At 44.2% G+C, this 16,660-nt stretch overlaps 1 protein-coding gene across 3 annotated transcripts in view; it reads left to right on the top strand.

The window, feature by feature from the left end:
• TNRC6A (trinucleotide repeat containing adaptor 6A) overlaps nt 1-16,660 on the top strand; it is a 61,713-nt gene that overhangs the window by 28,980 nt on the left and 16,073 nt on the right. For 2 of the 3 annotated variants that reach the window (XM_075830507.1, XM_075830505.1), the window contains exons 5-7: nt 2,992-3,303; nt 9,370-9,417; nt 13,989-16,544. In XM_075830507.1, coding sequence (XP_075686622.1) covers nt 2,992-3,303; nt 9,370-9,417; nt 13,989-16,544 — 2,916 coding nt within the window. The remainder of the gene's footprint in view (nt 1-2,991; nt 3,304-9,369; nt 9,418-13,988; nt 16,545-16,660) is intronic. The other variant, XM_075830506.1, reaches the window with a different exon arrangement.

Genomic DNA, 16,660 nt, shown 5'->3' with positions numbered 1-16,660 from the left:
AGTTCTGGCTTCAGCGAGTTAATCACTTGGCATGCACCGAAGATATTTTCCAGAGCGGAGAGCTAGGACCAGGGGTGCTGCCATTTAATTTTTTTCTGCAGCGAAATTTCTAGTGCAGCAGATTACATGCGTCTGCTTTAAAGCCAGACTTCCTACGTGCGCCCTTCAGCATTCCTATACCGTCGTCGCTTTTTTTTTTTTTTTTTTAAAGGCAGAATGTAGGAGCGTGGCGTTACAGCGCAGCGAGTCTGCTGCAGTTTGTGCTCATCGCCTGCGTATTCCTGATAGAGCTCTTTTTACCAGCAGTATTAATGTTCAGACAGCTGCCGTTATTTATTAGAAGGGAGGGAGAATTTGTCCAAACGGGCCCCTCCATCAGGAGGAGTTGGCAAACAGGGCTTTCACAGGCGTAAAATGACACCATGCTTCTCCTCCATTTTCTCATGAAATCTGCAGAGTGGGAAAGCAACAGGAGTTGGAAATGTCTTTCCTTGGATCGCCGCTGTTTAGTGTCTTAGAGGCTTCCTTTTTGGACTTCCGTCAGGTTTGTGTCTGTTTCCCCTTATCCTCTGTCTGTCTCCGTTCAGTTGTATTTGTTTTTGGTTTTTTTCTTTCTTGGATTGTCTGCGCTGCCGGAGCAAATGCACGAATGCCGTTCACAAAGCTTTTGGCAGGACGCAAACAAAACGCCAGAATGAGGCAAGGCAGACGCTGCGAGCGATGTGCATCGTGGGCGGGTGCTGCCGGCGCTGTGCTCATGTCTATAGGCGTAATTATAATAAGGGTGTAATTGGCAGCCTCGTCCTATGGAACCGTAAAGTTGTAATTTATTCTTTGTGCAATGCTGCGTAATGCCAGTCCTGCTGCCAATGTCTTACTGTTCTCTCTCATTTGCATAAGGTAAAGCCTAGCTGGCATGGCATATCCCAGTAACATAGGAAACTCCGCAGGGAGCAGCTTGTTTGCTGTGCTTGTGCTGTTGTGAAGGGATTTGCCTGCTTTTCGACAGACGGAACGGCTAGATTTTGCTTGTGTCGTAGATTTATGTCCCCACGTTGAATGGTGGAGCTTTAGGGTGTTTGTTTTTGCAGGGTGATGAGGTTTTACATGCAGATAAATGGCTCCTGGAGATTGTACACCAGTCCTAACAGCAGGGAGTGATGCTGGACTATTTCTTCAGATAAGTTTTTGCTGTGTACATGCCTGTCCAGTGACTCATAATTGGCTGGATATGGAAACTCTACGGTATGGCTTGAATTAGCTGCAAGTAGTTCAGTGCCTTTACAAAGTTTGGTGTTTACCTACAGCCCCCGTACAGCAGTGATCTGCAAGCTGTGGCTTTTCAGCCGTTGTGAAACTACAACTATCAGCATGCCCTGACGGCTGAAGAGCCACAGCTTGCCGATCATAAGATCGGAACCTCAGCCCGTTGCTGTCAGGGCATGCTGGGAGTTGTAGTTTCATAATGGCTTGCACATCATTGAATCTGCGTTCAATTCACCCTATCCTTAATTCAATGACATGGTGGCTCTATATATACGTACAACGTTGGACTTGTCACACTTGGTTTCTTGATTATTTTTTTAACACAGCAGGGGACTTTGATATTGCCAAATTTATTGGGCGTTGACTTGACCTTAAAGAGATAAAAATAATCATGTTATGAGCAGTTGTCAGCATATAGCAACCAGTTATCTAGACACAAGCAGCCGCTGTATGATGTATGTAACCCCCAATAGTAAATTTTCTCGGCAGTCTTGGTTTGGGTCCGGTTTGGTTTGTCTGAAGGAATATTGGAATATGTCATGGCAGCTAAAAAGTGTTTCCTCTCACACTGCCAAAAGGCCTGGTATATAACATGGCATGGATGACGTTGGTTTGTTTGTGGTATATGTTCATTAGGTATAAATTGTGAGTTGTATTGCACAGCATGAACTTGGACGGCTCCTTTTTTTTTTTTTTTTAAAGCAGTTTTTGTAAACAATGTAAGGGTATATTATAAAAAAAATTTGCAAAGCAACGGTTTATCCATGCCTCGTATTGGGCCGTTCTGTATTTGGAGGTGGGGGCTGCATTGCATGGACACAAATTTACGGTTTTTTTTTTTTTTGTTTTTTTTAAATCGGTCCTATTAATGTGCTTTCAGTGTTGGCCTATAAGACCACGTAATTCGCGTGCTTTGAGAAATCTTATTTGTGCAGTTCAACTCTGATTATACCATGTACTCGTAGGCTCCAAAACTTAAAATATATAAAGGTAGGCATCGGATTTGACATACCAGACTGAATATTTTAGTGTCAATTGCACTTTTTGTTTTGTTCGTCTGGCTTATTGATGGACTGTCAGTGTAATGTCCTTCCGGACACTTCATTTTTTAGATCTCACTCGGCTGTGAAATTGTCACAGAGGTGACCAGTGAGAGTCTGATCAGCTGTAGAGAGAAGCTATAGGTTCTCAGCTCGCAGAATCCTGGGTAGCCGTGCCCTGCGGGCCCTCCTCCAGCTTATAATTGTGTGGCGCTCTCTTTGTTTTCTGTCTGTGGCTTTTTCTCTCGGTATGCTTGTTTACACCCATGCTGTATTCAGACGCGCTTTTTTTTGCTGCAGTATTCCCTGGAATTCGTTTGAGTTTGAGATGAGTGCTGAACTATCGTCCATTTATTTACATGCTCGTACCGGTCAGAACTGATGACCATATAATGACTAAATGTTACGTGATGGCGGTAAAGTGGATGTAGTGCTTTGAAATTGAGCATCTTGTTTTAAATCCAAAGCCACGTCCCGTGTAACCAGAAGCCGGCTCGACGGTGCGCGCCGCTATTTATTCTAGAGGAGCAATATTCATGGGAATGCAGCCAAATAATGGGTATGGCCCCACAGGTTTAACATTTTTGATGCGATAAACAAGCCAAACAGTTGTATGCCTAACAGTGTTATAATTGTACAGTGTGATCACTAATTGTTTACCCTTCCTCATCTGTTTTCCATGCAGTGCCAGAACAAATACTAAGCCAGCCTCAGCCTGTCAACGGGAACAGTGGCATTTCCACCGTAACCAGCATTCAGAATAATAATGCCAAGCGGCCCACAGCACTCAGTCCACAGCAGCAACTGGCGTCTCGTTATCCTCCCCGTGAAGTACCACCGCGATTCCGACACCAGGAACAGAAACCTCTTGTGAAGCGTGGGCATCAGATTCCTGGCATAGCAGCCAGTCTGGGTTTAGCCACTAAAGTATTAAACCAAGAATCAGAAAGCAGCACTGTAGTGTGTCAGAAGCGCACATCGCCTGAAAACCAGCCAGGTAACGCATCACATGACCGAGCCTGTGAGCCTAAAGTGCTCTTGTTTGTTGACTTTACATGTACATCAGTGTGAATAGGAAGATGTGTTGTGGATTTCGATGTGCTATTAGAAAAGGAAAATGTCCAGTACAATAGGAGTTCACTGTATATTGTAGTCCTTTACCTGAGACCCAAGTCATTTTTATATTCTTGGCAGTAGCCTTATGCAATTTTGCAAGATTCTTCAGGAATTCCCCCTTTAACATAATGATTTCAGAGAGAAGTCGTTTTTTGGTTGCTCTCTTAAAGAGGCTCTGTCACCACATTATAAGTGCCCTATCTTCTACATAATGTGATCGACGCTGTAATGTAGATTGCAGCAGTGTTTTTTATTTAGAAAAACTCATTTTTTACGGAGTTATGACCTATTTTAGCTTTATGCTAATTAGTTTCTTAATGCCTAACTGGGCGTGTTTTACTTTTGACCAAGTGGGCGTTGTGGAGTGTATGACGCTGACCAATTAGTGACCAATCAGCGTCATACACTTCTCTCCATTCATTTATTCTACACATAGTGATCTAGCTAAATCACTATGTGCAGCCTCATACGCACACATTAACGTTACTCAAGTTTCCTGACAATGAATATACATTACCTCCAGCCACAACGGGATGTGTATTCAGAATCCTGACACTTCGCTAACGTTTGTGGTTGATTTACAGCACAGCAGGCGTAGTCTCGCTGTAAATGACAGTTTACAGCGTAGTCTCGGGAAACTACGCCTGCTGTGCTGTAAATCAACCACGAACGTTCGCGAAGTGTCAAGATTCTGAATAGACATCCCGTCCTGGCTGGAGGTCATGTCTATTCATTGTCAGGACACTGTAGTAACGTTAATGTGTGTGTGTATGTGGCTGCACATAGTGAACAACGCAGGATCACTATGTGCAAAATAAATGAATGGAGAGAAGTGTATGACACTGATTGGTCACTGATTGGACAGCGTCATACACTTCACTCCACAATGCCAACTTGGTCAAAAAGTAAGACACCCAGTTGGGCATTAAGAAACTCATTAGCATAAAGCTAATATAGGTCATAACTCCATAAAAAATGATCGTTTTTCTAAATAAATAACACTGCTGTCACCTATATTACAGCGCCGATCATATTATGTAGGAGATAGGGCACTTATAATGTGGTGACAGAGTCTCTTTAAACATCTGGATCCTCCCTGCCTGGATATTCACACCATTTGGTTAGCAATGTAAACCTTTAGATTGTCATTTTTGGGTCCATTTGGAGCTGCTGTGTCTCTATGGGGAAAATCTTAAGGTCCTTTTACACAGGCCAGTGATCAAGCAAACGAGCGTTCATATGATCATTTCCTGTGTAAACAAGGGCACCTCTCAGCCAATGAACTAGCAGACGCTCATTCATCAGCTGATCATATCGTTTACACAGCAATAAATATTATCGTTGTCTGCAGCACATCTCCCAGTGTAAACAACGATGTGCTGCCAACATGATGGAAGTGTATGGGGACTAACGATCGCTCATCCCCATACATAATCATTGCTCCTTGTGAAAGGAGCAAATGACCACCGATCAACGAGCTTCTTGATTGGCGCTCATTTTCATGGCCCATATTGCCAGGTGTAATAGGACATTTAAACGTTACTATTTTTTCATATAAAATTAGCGGCATCAGATGTGTGACAGCTGCTCATCTCCTTCCATAAAAATGGCATACCTGTTTAGTCGGGTTTACAAGTAAACAGCATTGGCATCATTTTTGTGTATCCTGTATCAATCATTGATCTCACTGACACATGATCGGGTACTTCACCATGGGCCTCTTCTTTATTTGGTTTAGTGCAAGGGTCAATGTAACAATTTTTTTATTTATTTTTTAGTTAAACAATTAGTGTGTAGGTGATTAGACATTGTTCTAATTTTTTATTTTTTTTTTCACGAGTCAGGAAATATTATAAATTAGAATCCAATTTATAATATTTCCCATTGCTGGTCACTAGATGGAGCCATTCCCAAAATTGCAGCATTGCATGTGGTAAAGCAACCACATTGCTTTATGCTGCAAAATTGGGTAAAAAGCCCTCGCTCTAGTGAGCTCTCAGCATCCCCCCCTCATTTATCCTGGCTAGTGCCGGGAGAAACGAGGGGTTTGAACGGTCTAACCTCCTACACTGTGTGTCGCCATTTTTTGAGCTAACACACAGTGTAGAAGGTTTACATACAGTAGTAAACACACTGAAACACAAACATACATAGAAATCCCTTACCTGCTCCAGTCGCCGCCGGTCCATCCGCTCCGTCTGCTGCTGCTGCTCCATGTGCACAAGTCCGGAAGCCGCGACCGGAAGTAGTAATCTTACTGTCCGGCCGCAACTTCCGGTCCACAGGAAAATGGCGCCGGACGGCGCGCATTTCAAATTGAACTGTGTGGGAGCGGCGCATGCGCCGTTCCCACACAGCGGCGTACATGTTAGTGGATGGAACGGGCCCTGTTCGCAGTCCCTATGGGACTGGAGCTGCCGTATTCCATGTCTGTATATGTCGTTAATCGACACATACAGAAATGGAAAAAAAAATGGCAGCCCCCATAGGGAAGAAAAAGTGTAAAAATAAGAAAAAGTAACACACAAACACACAAATTAATCCAAACGTTTTTAATAAAGCACTAACATCTTTAACATATGAAAAAAAAAAATTGTGGTGACACTGTTCCTTTAAGCAATACGTGCACCTCACACTATGTAAAGCAGTACCAATTGTACTGTGATTAGATGCTACCCCCTTTTATCCCAGGGGTTTTTCACTTCCGGAGGGGGTTGTGTTCCGGTCTTTGTAGATAAACCCAGTGCTGAAAATATTGCTGAGAAGTGCTGCAGCGACTGGATGCTTAGTACCCGGTTTTTGGTCTGTTTTTCTTTTATACTGTTAACCTATCCTGTGGCTAGGGCATCAGCATGTGATTGGTGGGGGTCCGACACCCGGACCCCACACTGATCAGCTGTTTCGACTTCACTTGAAAAAAAGCAGAGCTGCAGAACGGCCGCTATACAGTGTACGGAGCCTTCTGCCTCCGGCACCGACCCTTGCAAAACTTCCGTAGCGGCTCATTGGTGTGGGGTCCAGATGGTCGATCCCCACCGATCATATACTGATGACCTATCCTGTGGTCAGGTCATCAGTTTAATAAGATCTCCAAGAAGAATCTGTATTTTCTAAGTGATGCAGACTAAACACCTGATCTTGCAGGGGCCTCTGGCAAGTCCGGATTAAGTTCTTCTATCTAGAACCATAAATAAAAAAATAAATGTGCATAGCGGCTTGTAGAAATGGAACATGAATTCTAATTGGGCCTCAAGGAGGTTTCTAAATGCTGTTTGACCATTTCTTAGTTTCTTTTTGATATCTGAGACCGCTTTGGTACATAAGGCTTCTGCCATAATATTCAGAAAGATAAATACTAAGGTTAGGGCTTCATGGCCACACGGAGTCGCCGCCTGTTTACAGTAATGCAACTTTTTATCATAGCCACAAGAAAACTTGTGCCCATTGCAAAAATCAAAAAAAATAAATATATATTTTGGCAATCTCTTGCAGTTTCAATACCAATAGGACAATGTTTGATATCGGTTTAAGCCTTCCGCATCTTGCTGGCAACCTCAAAGTAGTTGCCTGGTTTTCTTTACAAGGGTCTTCAGAGTGTGGGCAGAAGGTTCGATCAGCCGGTGAGACTCCTCTTCCATAAGATATAACATTGCTCTGATGTACAAGATTCCGGCATCATAGGGGAGCTTGTTGCAGCTTAAATGAACATTTAAATAATATATAGGCTTCAAGTTTGGCATGTAATCTGTGTAGTGCCCGGAAGCTGAAATAAACGGCATCTCATCTCCTGGAAATGCTTTTTATCTCGGCGGATAAGATTGGATACCAGCGGTTTAAGAAAATGCCTCGTTTTCTCCGGTGGGTGTGCAGTTAGTGGTCGTTACATATATTACAGAAGCTTGTAATCATGAGAGTAGTTTGGTTTCTTTTTTCGGAGCCGTCACGTTCTTTAAAAAATTTTTTTTCCCTAAATTCATTAAAGCAAGTAATAGAGGGTAGGATATTAAATTCATACAGGGATAATTTATTTTTCCAGCCTCTAAGGGATAGGATATGTGCCGGACTTGTGATTGTCACATTTTGGCAAACTGCCTCCCCATCTCATCGTGATTGTAAGTCGTTAAAGGGGTTTCTGCAAATAAAAGCTCTTTGTATAATGAAAGTTTATTCAATTTTCCAATATACATTCTGTATCATATTCTCCTGTTTTCCAGAGCTCCTCTTGGTGTCATTCAAAAGCGACCTTCATTGTTTATATAAAGATCAGTTCTGGTCATGTGATGGACACACAGGTGCACAGTTCGTTGCTGTGTCCTGTAAAGAGCCTGTATGTCCATCACATAACCAGGACAGAACAGGTAAACAATGAAGATTCCTATTGATTGACGGATATTTTGAAAACGTTTGGGAACTGAATAAGAAAGTATACCAGAAACTTGTTCTTTGTAGAATAAATGGTTCTACGTTTACTTTAAGGGGTTTTCCCACCAGGGACGTTTATGACATATCCACAGGATATGTCTGATGCAGGTCCCACCTCTGGGACACCCAACTATCTCTAGAATGGGACCCCCTAAACCCCGTTTTGCTGCTCTGTATTGCGGCAGAAGCCGGTGAATTACGACCATAAGGAAAGAAACAGCGTGAGCTACGCGGTCTCCGTAAGACCCATAGAACTAAATAGTTACAGAAACAGCGTAGCTCAGTTACGCTGTTTCCATAACTCCAGACCATAGTCAGGAAGTGACCGGGAGGCAGCGAGAGCAGAAGAAGATAGAACAGGGTTTAGGGGACCCCGTTCTAGAGATAGGTGCGAGTCCCAGAGGTGGGAACCGCATCTATCGAACATTTATGATATATCCTGTAGATATGTCAAAAAATGTTCCTGGTGGAAAAACTCCTTTAATGAAGCCATAATGTACCAACTTGACTACTAATCGACTTGACTACCAACGCTCGACTTTATGGAAATATGTAGGGACGAGCGATCAGAGTAAGGGTATGTTCACACGGTAGCCTCCGTTACGGCTGAAATTACGGAGCTGTTTTCAGGAGAAAACAACTCTGGAATTTCAGACGTAATGGCATGTGCAGGTGCTTTTCGCTGCATCCATTACGGACGTAATTGGAGCTGTTTTTCTATGGAGTCAATGGAAGACGGCTACAATTACGTCTCAAGAAGTGACAGGCACTTCTTTGACGCGGGCGTCTTTTTTTGACCGTCGGCACAGAAAATAGTAAAACCCATTCAAATGAATGGGCAGATGTTTGCCGACGCATTGGAGCCATAGTTTCGGACGTAATTCGAGGTTAAAACGCCCGAATTAAATAGGGTGTGTGAACCCAGCCTAATCGCTCGCCCCCATACATAACCAAGCATGGCTCCTTGTGAAAGAAGCAAAGGTGCGTTGATCAACAAGCTGTCTCGATCGGCGCTCGTTTTTGTAAAAGAACCCTAAGGCTACGTTCAACCGGTCAGATTGCCATTGGCAAATTCACATACACGTCGTTTTTTTTTTTTTTTTTTGGTGTGCCACATCCATGGTAAAAAGCAGAGGGTTTCGCTCCCCCCCCCCCCCCCCCCTGCCGAGGATGTGTAGATTGTGCCGTAGACTGGCCCCATTCAAACATTACCATAAAGATTCATTAGTACCAAGACTTGGTCAGGTAAGTGGCCATACAGTGACCATGGTTCATACAGAAATAGTAACGTGGCTTATGTTTTATTTTGCGCATAACGCACCGTCCACTTCCCGGCAAAACAATACATGTATTTGCTGCTGATTGTCATGTTTTGTAAGTGACCTGGTAATGGTATAGGCCACTGCCGCCTCCGCTGTAATGTAATACAGAGCTCCCTGTCTCTCATTAGGTGATAGTAGTTGTATCACTTCCACAGATTGGATAAAGAAATAATGTTTTGTTTTAATTTCTTGCTTTCCCATAGGCATGCCTCCCATTCGGGATTTGGTCAGCCACTCCCCTAATCAGCTAGGTGAATTTTTTTTTATTTTTCAAGCCTGTTTTTTTATTTTTATTTTTTTATAGTAATTTTTGTGCGCCGCTTGCTTGTGGTTGAATCGCTGCTTGTTTTTTTGCCGTCAGTGTGCCCTGTGTGCTAGCAGCCTCCCCGCTACCTGTGGCTTGTAAATTGCTTGCATGTTTCTGTACGCATTTTACAAATAGCATTGGGTTTGCAAATTGTGATTCAGGTGTAGCTTTTGTAAATGAAATGCAGAATCCTTTTTTTTATATCTTGCTGTAAATGAGGTGAGCACAACTAGTGCTAACGTATTAATGCTGGTTTTAAAGGGCTTTGGCCAATACCTGTTCACCAGAAGGGTCCCTCGTTGATAACCTGATCACATATCCGTTTCCTGCTGACCGAACCCCTAGTGATCGGCAGGGGAACTCAGCTGCAAGTGTTTGTTTTTTCTGTAGCACCACCACAGGGGGAATGGAGCATTACAGCATCCGTTTAAATTCAGTGGCTATCTGTTTCTCTTACAAAACCTCTCGGTGCCAGAGTGCCTTCTTGGTTCTAGGCTTTCTTGGAAATTTCTTCTAAAAAAATCCTTTGCTACTGATTATACAAGACTAGTACATGTACTTATTGCAAATGTAGCTCGCTTTATTCCAACTTTCTTATTTGCCATTTGAGCCATTGCACCCAATGGTCCATGGTTATATGGCATCTGAAAACAGGGTCTGTCTTGGTGTCTGATTTTACTTTAGATGATTTCACTCAAAATGTAGAATTTCATCTTGGGATTATCTGTTCTGTGACCTCCAGTGAGGGCAGCACAAAGTCATCGAGCTGTTCCCTTTAAAGCGACCCTCCGGTCCCGCGACAACATTTTAAATATGACCGGGTATATGGAGTAATATTACCCGATGCCCCCCTTCCGTAGCTCCGCCGCTTTGGGATCCCCTCTGCGTCGGCCCAAAATGGCCACAGCGCTACACAGACTGTGTTTTAGACACTCCCACTGATTTCAGATTGGCCAGAGCTGCTAACGTGAGCAGCTCTGGCCAATCCAGAGAACAGTGGGTGTGTCTAAGACAGTCTGTGTACCGCTGCGGCCATATTTGAGCAGCACAGAGAGGACACCAAAGCGGTGGAGCCACAGCAGAGGGGCACAACTGGAGGGCCCCAGCTAATATTACTCCATATACCCCGTCCTATTTATAATTTTGTCCTGGGACCGGAGTGTTGCTTTAATAGATAAAAATTACAACATAAGGCTGGGTACACACGACCATGTTACGTCCGTAATGAACGGAACGTATTTCGGCCGCAAGTCCCGGACCGAAAACAGTGCAGGGAGCCGGGCTCCTAGCATCATAGTTATGTACAATGCTAGGAGTCCCTGCCTCTCCGTGGAACTACTGTCCCGTACTGAAAACATGATTACAGTACGGGACAGGTGTCCGGCAGGGACTCCTAGCATCGTACATAAGTATGATGCTAGGAGCCAGGCTCCCTGCACTGTGTTCGGTCCGGGTCTTCCGGCCGAAATACGTTCCGTTCATTACGGACGTAACATGGTCGTGTAAACCCAGCCTAACAGTATCTTTATCATTTCTTTGCATGTTTCTTGTTTGCAGCGTCTTGACAACAAGACTCGGCATTGGGTTTGTTAAAGTTTCCGGGACCGTTTCTGGGCTCTGTGTGTGCATGTTTCTGAGGAAACTGTGACTGTGGTTATCAGAAGTCAGGCCTGTTTGTACAAGCCGGGTTTATGAGTTGTGCATATATTTTTCATTTATGGATACCTTCATTTTGTGGCTAGGCATTTCCTCTTGAGCGGTTTGTTGGTTTCTTACTCAGTCCGTTTCCTAAGTAGCGCCTAAAGACACCGAAGATGTTGACACGTCTTGTCTTCAGTTCTGCAGGCCGACCAGTCTACTGGGTCTTAGAGTATGAAGAAAAAAAAAAAAGCCGCCTCTTCCATCAACCGTCTTATCCATGGGCTGCGTCTAGTATTTCAGCTCATTGACTTTAATACCAGACACTAATAAAAATAGCTTGTGATAAGACATTGGGTCACCAATATGGACGGTCAGTGCTCATAGCCACGCATTTTACAATAGACGGCAAAGAACAGCGGCGTAGAAAATACGTGAAGTAGTTTAGCACATGGCAGAGCTGCTGTATAGAGCTCCCAGACCATATTACAGAGAGATTCTGCTCTGAGGGAGAATAGCTCTGCAATACAGCATCCAATGAATGCACAATGGCATAATTTATTTTTTCTGTTGGATCCCAAATGAATCACACAGAAAAAACCATTTCTCTGACATCGGAGGCATATGGAGGTGTACAGTACAGCCCCATAGACTGACACAGGTGCAGGATTACAACTCGCAGGTTGTATGGAGCTGTAATAGACGTGTGCATGAGCCCATAGGAGAGATTTAACCCATCATTCTAATAAATTGTGTTTTGACGGTCTACAGTATGCGCAAAGTGATTCCTTATTGCTGTAGACACATTAGTGAATATCAAACCTACACTGCAGGCAAATCCACTGCATAGCACATCAGACCTGTGTCCCACAGGAGTAAAATTATTCTTGGTAATCCTGCGTGCTGTGCATTGGAGTGACAGCTATTGTTCCCCTCTATCAGCCATTTCAGGCTGACCTTTTATTCTGCCGTTTCGATTGCAAAAAGGCTTGAAAAACATTGGAGAGGAGAATTGTGGATCTCTTTGAAGATCAGATGAAAAGTGTAGGAAGACTCATAAAATTTTTTTTAAAAAAATAACCAAAAGGAGAACTTGTTGTAACAGACGGTCGTTGTTTGATACGTAAGGAAAGGGTTAAAATCTCATGGCTTCCTTTATACAACACTAGCTTATTTCAATGGTGTGTTTTTTATTTAGCGCCATCCTCTTCTTCGTTTTCTTTCTTCGAAGTTTGGAGAGCAGAGATCTGGAGTTGTGGATGAATCTGCCCGCCGTCTCGCTTCCCCTCTTCTCCGTCCTGCGTCACCGCTGCTGTTTACAATACGGGTTTATTTTTACTCAATGATTTAGTGCGGCTGGAATCTGTGTTTTGTTACATGAATAGCTGGCGACTGCAGTTTAAGACCTGTTGCTAGGAGCTTTTTGGATGTTTTTCTAGGTACGCATTCCGGATTGTTCCAGAGAAATCGTCTCGCTCCCTTCCCCCTCCTCTCCCATCCCCCCTCCCTCCTCTTATAGATTTAGAGAGCGCAGATAGGCAGTCAAATCCTTTATTTTGGGCTATGATTTCTATGGCTTTCATTTAATACTTTGGTAGCATTAGTCCTCTTTGTATTTTGTTTGAAATCTTTGTTCGTTCTGTGGACCGCCATGTTCTTCCATCCGTGGCCTGAGTGCAGATGTAAAAAGCTTTTCAGCACAATCTTTTGTTAATATAAGTGTGGCTCACCCTCGTTTTGCTTGCTTTCCATCCAATGCTTTGGACTGTACCTTTCCCACAAAGCACATGTATCCCCCATCCACAAGATATGGGATATATGTGTGATTGCTGGGGGTCTGACCGCTGGGACCCGCAGCATTGAGAAGAATGGGGGACAAAGTCCTTCGAAGTGATCCAAGAGAACGTAGCGCCTGTGCGCACGCTCGGCCGGAGCGCCATTTATTTCTATGGGACCTTCAGAACCCCTGTCTCCGGCAGCTCCATTGAAATGGAGTTCTGGTGTGGAGCACATGTATACCCCATCCTGTAGATAAAGGGGGTACATGTTTGTGGGGAAAACCCCTTTTAATAATAAAACCTGCACTTAAAAAAAATAAAGTGTGAATACAGTAACCTGGGTATCTCTCCCCAGTTATACTCATCAACCCTATGAGGGGGTGTTTGGCAGGGTCCTCATACTGGTTGTCACTGGTTGTTTCCAATACTACAGAGTAATGCACTGCGGGGTTAAAGCCCTCCGGACAAAGCTGAAAAACTCTGCTCTGCTTGCTGCATGTCCCGGGATGACAACGGAATTCTCTCCCTTATGGTTGTCATGCACCGCCCCTTCAAGCCCTGTACTAGGCATAAATAAGACACATCATCTTCCAGTAAACGCGGTATTGATGTCTCCCATTTATTCTACTTTTTGTTTTCACCCTTTTTAATCTATTTTATATGCAATACAAGTAGAAGACCAGGAATAATGTATCTAAATAACGAGCATCTCTTGTGTAACCGTAATGGACCGACATGCTTTGTGCTAAACAGCTGAAGTCGTTGAGTAACATCAATGGTTGTCAATCTCGTACGAAAAGCACTACCCAATTGGACAGGTGCCACAGTAATCCTATCAGGGCATCATTACACGATCCCCGTTGCATATGCTTTGGTTTCAGTAGCAATTTTGACGTGATAACCCGTGCTCTTTTCTATTTTGTAAATTGTGCCAAGATCCAGTTTGGTTTTAGAATAGCCGTAGGTCAACATTAATGCATCACAGAAACTGGGAATATTGTGTGTCATGTGATCAATTATAGAAATGGATCAAAGCCAATGAAAAATGTATTTATGGTGACTATACTGATGTACGTGGTTTCTGCTTCTGTTTCCTCAGATATCAATCACGGTAGTCTAGGATCTCACTATGAAAGTTCACATTGGGGATCAGTCTCTTCCAACGGTGATTCAGGCACAAATTGGGATAAGGTTATTGTAGACGGCACAGACAAAGAAGCGTGGCCATCTATCACAGGAAGCAGCCCAGAGTTAGCGTCAGAATGTATGGATATTGAATCCACCACAATCTGTGGGCTGGAAAACAGCCACATCGTGCCATTTGGAGACAACGTAGGGGAAATGGATACCATAAGGAATGGCATTGGGCATAGTTCTCAAAGCAAGCTTTTGGTCGGCAGCAACAGCAATAATGCAGGCAATGGAAGTATTAATGGGCCTTGGGGTGTAACTCATGGACCCATGATAAGCACATGCCAAGATGGTCCCGATGGCAAATCAGACAGTAGGCACAACAAGATTAACGCTTGGGGCACCGTCAACAATTCAGTGAACGGAGTTCTAAATCCAAGCACTTTGAACATGAATGGCAACCACGGTGCCTGGCCTGTGTTGGACAGCAATGGACATACCCATAAAGGGTCTAATAATTCTGGCACAAATGTTCCAAGTAGTACTATAGGTCAGGTGTCTAGCAATCGGAGTATTAACCCTAAAATAATGGGAAGCTCTAACCCTGGCTCCTGGGGAAACATTCAGGAGAATGGAGATTGTGAACTCAATGGTACACGGAAGGCTTCTTATAGTGGACAACCTCAAAACCTTAACACTGAAATGACTGGACCAAATAACACTACTAACTTTATGACCTCTAGTTTACCAAACTCTGCTGGTTTAATGCAGACAAATGAACTGCCTCATTCTACAGGGCATGGGGCTTGGAGTGTGAGTAACCTGAATCATTCTCCACTTCACACCCCTTCAGTTACAAACGGCACTTCCATTCCTCACGTTAGCAATGGCGAGGAAACAAATGGCGGATCATACGGTACTACATGGGGTACCTCCGGCTCAAATTACTCCGGAGATAAAAGTTCAGTCCCTAAAGGGCAAGCTAATGACACTGTGAATGCGACAATAATGCAGCCGGGTATGAACGGGCCCAATGGCCCAAACTTAAAAATCAATGGGAATAAAGGAGGATCATGGGAGTCGGGGACTGTAAACTCCCAAAATATGCATTGGGGAAGTGGAAATGGAGGGACTTCTGGTGGGAATCACAGAGGATGGGGAAACCCAGCACAAAACACTGGCACTAATATATCAAATGGAGATTGGAACAAACCTTCTAATAATCAGCATTCCAACGATGGCGAAAATTCAGAAATTGGCAGAAAAGCATCAAACACCTGGAAATCTGCCGAGGAAGAGAATGCAGGACAAAATCCAACAGGGTCTAGGGGCAATGAGACAAGTAATGTGTGGGCCAAAACTACAGGTACAGGGGAAAGTGAAGGTAGCGTAGACAGCACTGGAAGCCAGAGTGAGCAGGTCGACGGTCTACAGCCTGTCGACAGAAGGAAAGTGGACCAACAAACGTTACTCCAAAGTATTGTAAATAGAGGTGACCTGGACCCTCGGGTCTTGTGCAACACTGGCTGGGGACAGACTCCTATTAAACAGAACACTGCCTGGGACTTTAAAGCTGCGTCGTCCAGGGGCGACAGAAAGACTGACAATGGAACAGAAGCTTGGGGGGCCTCTGTGTCAAAGACTTCTAACTCAGGGGGATGGGTGGAGAAACCCAACCCTAATAGCAACGATACCTCATCAGTATCTGGGTGGGGAGATCCAAAGCCTGCTACAGGGTGGGGTGATGCCAAAGGCTCAGTAAGCCAAGGGGAATGGGGGGATCAATTTGCTGCTACTACTGGAACGGTCAAGAGCAATCAATCATGGGGCAATGGTAAAGAGGACAAATCCACTTGGAACGATGCACAAAAGGTCAAACAAGGTTGGGGTGGGCACAGTAATGATGGTTTGGGTGAAAATTCCAAAAATAATCATTGGGGTGCAACAAAGTCTAGTTCTAGCAGTGACAGTGACAAATCTGGCTCTGGATGGGGAGATAAAAGATCCAGCTCCTGGGGTAGTGGGAATGCCAATAACAATTCTGGTTGGGTTGAACCATCTAAAGCAAATGCAAGCCAAAGATGGGTAGAACCAACCAAGTTGAACCAAGGAGGTGGAGATGCTTCCAAATGTGGTCCATCTCAAATGGAGAGTGATCACCTGCAATCAAATAACTCCTCAGAATGGGGGAAGAAGCCAGAGAGCGAGTCATGGGGTGGCCAATCAGCCAACAATAAACCATCCGGCTGGTCTGGTGGACCCCCAGCGACCCCGACTAAAGAGGAGGAGCCAACTGGTTGGGAAGAGCCTTCTCCAGAGTCTATTCGACGCAAAATGGAAATAGATGATGGAACTGCGGCCTGGGGAGATCCCAATAAGTACAAATACAAGAATGTGAATATGTGGGATAAAAATACATCTAATACAGCCACCAGTGGGGCAGAGCATCCAACCCAAGTGCATCATCCGCCCTCCCCCACGAGTGCAGTGCCAAACAAGGAGAGCGGTGGAGGCGGCGGCTCTGGTAAGTAGCATTGCATTGTGCAGTTGTTAAATGTGTTTTGGCATCTGCTTAGTGGCTCTCTGCCCCCGTAGGCATTTTATGGAGACGCCCTGTTTATATGTAACCACCTTCTATTT

The sequence above is a fragment of the Rhinoderma darwinii genome, chromosome 6 (assembly GCF_050947455.1).
Source record: "Rhinoderma darwinii isolate aRhiDar2 chromosome 6, aRhiDar2.hap1, whole genome shotgun sequence".
Taxonomy (NCBI): Eukaryota; Metazoa; Chordata; class Amphibia; order Anura; family Rhinodermatidae; genus Rhinoderma; species Rhinoderma darwinii.
Note: the sequence above shows the minus strand (reverse complement) of the source record. Positions and strands in the feature narration are given on the sequence as shown.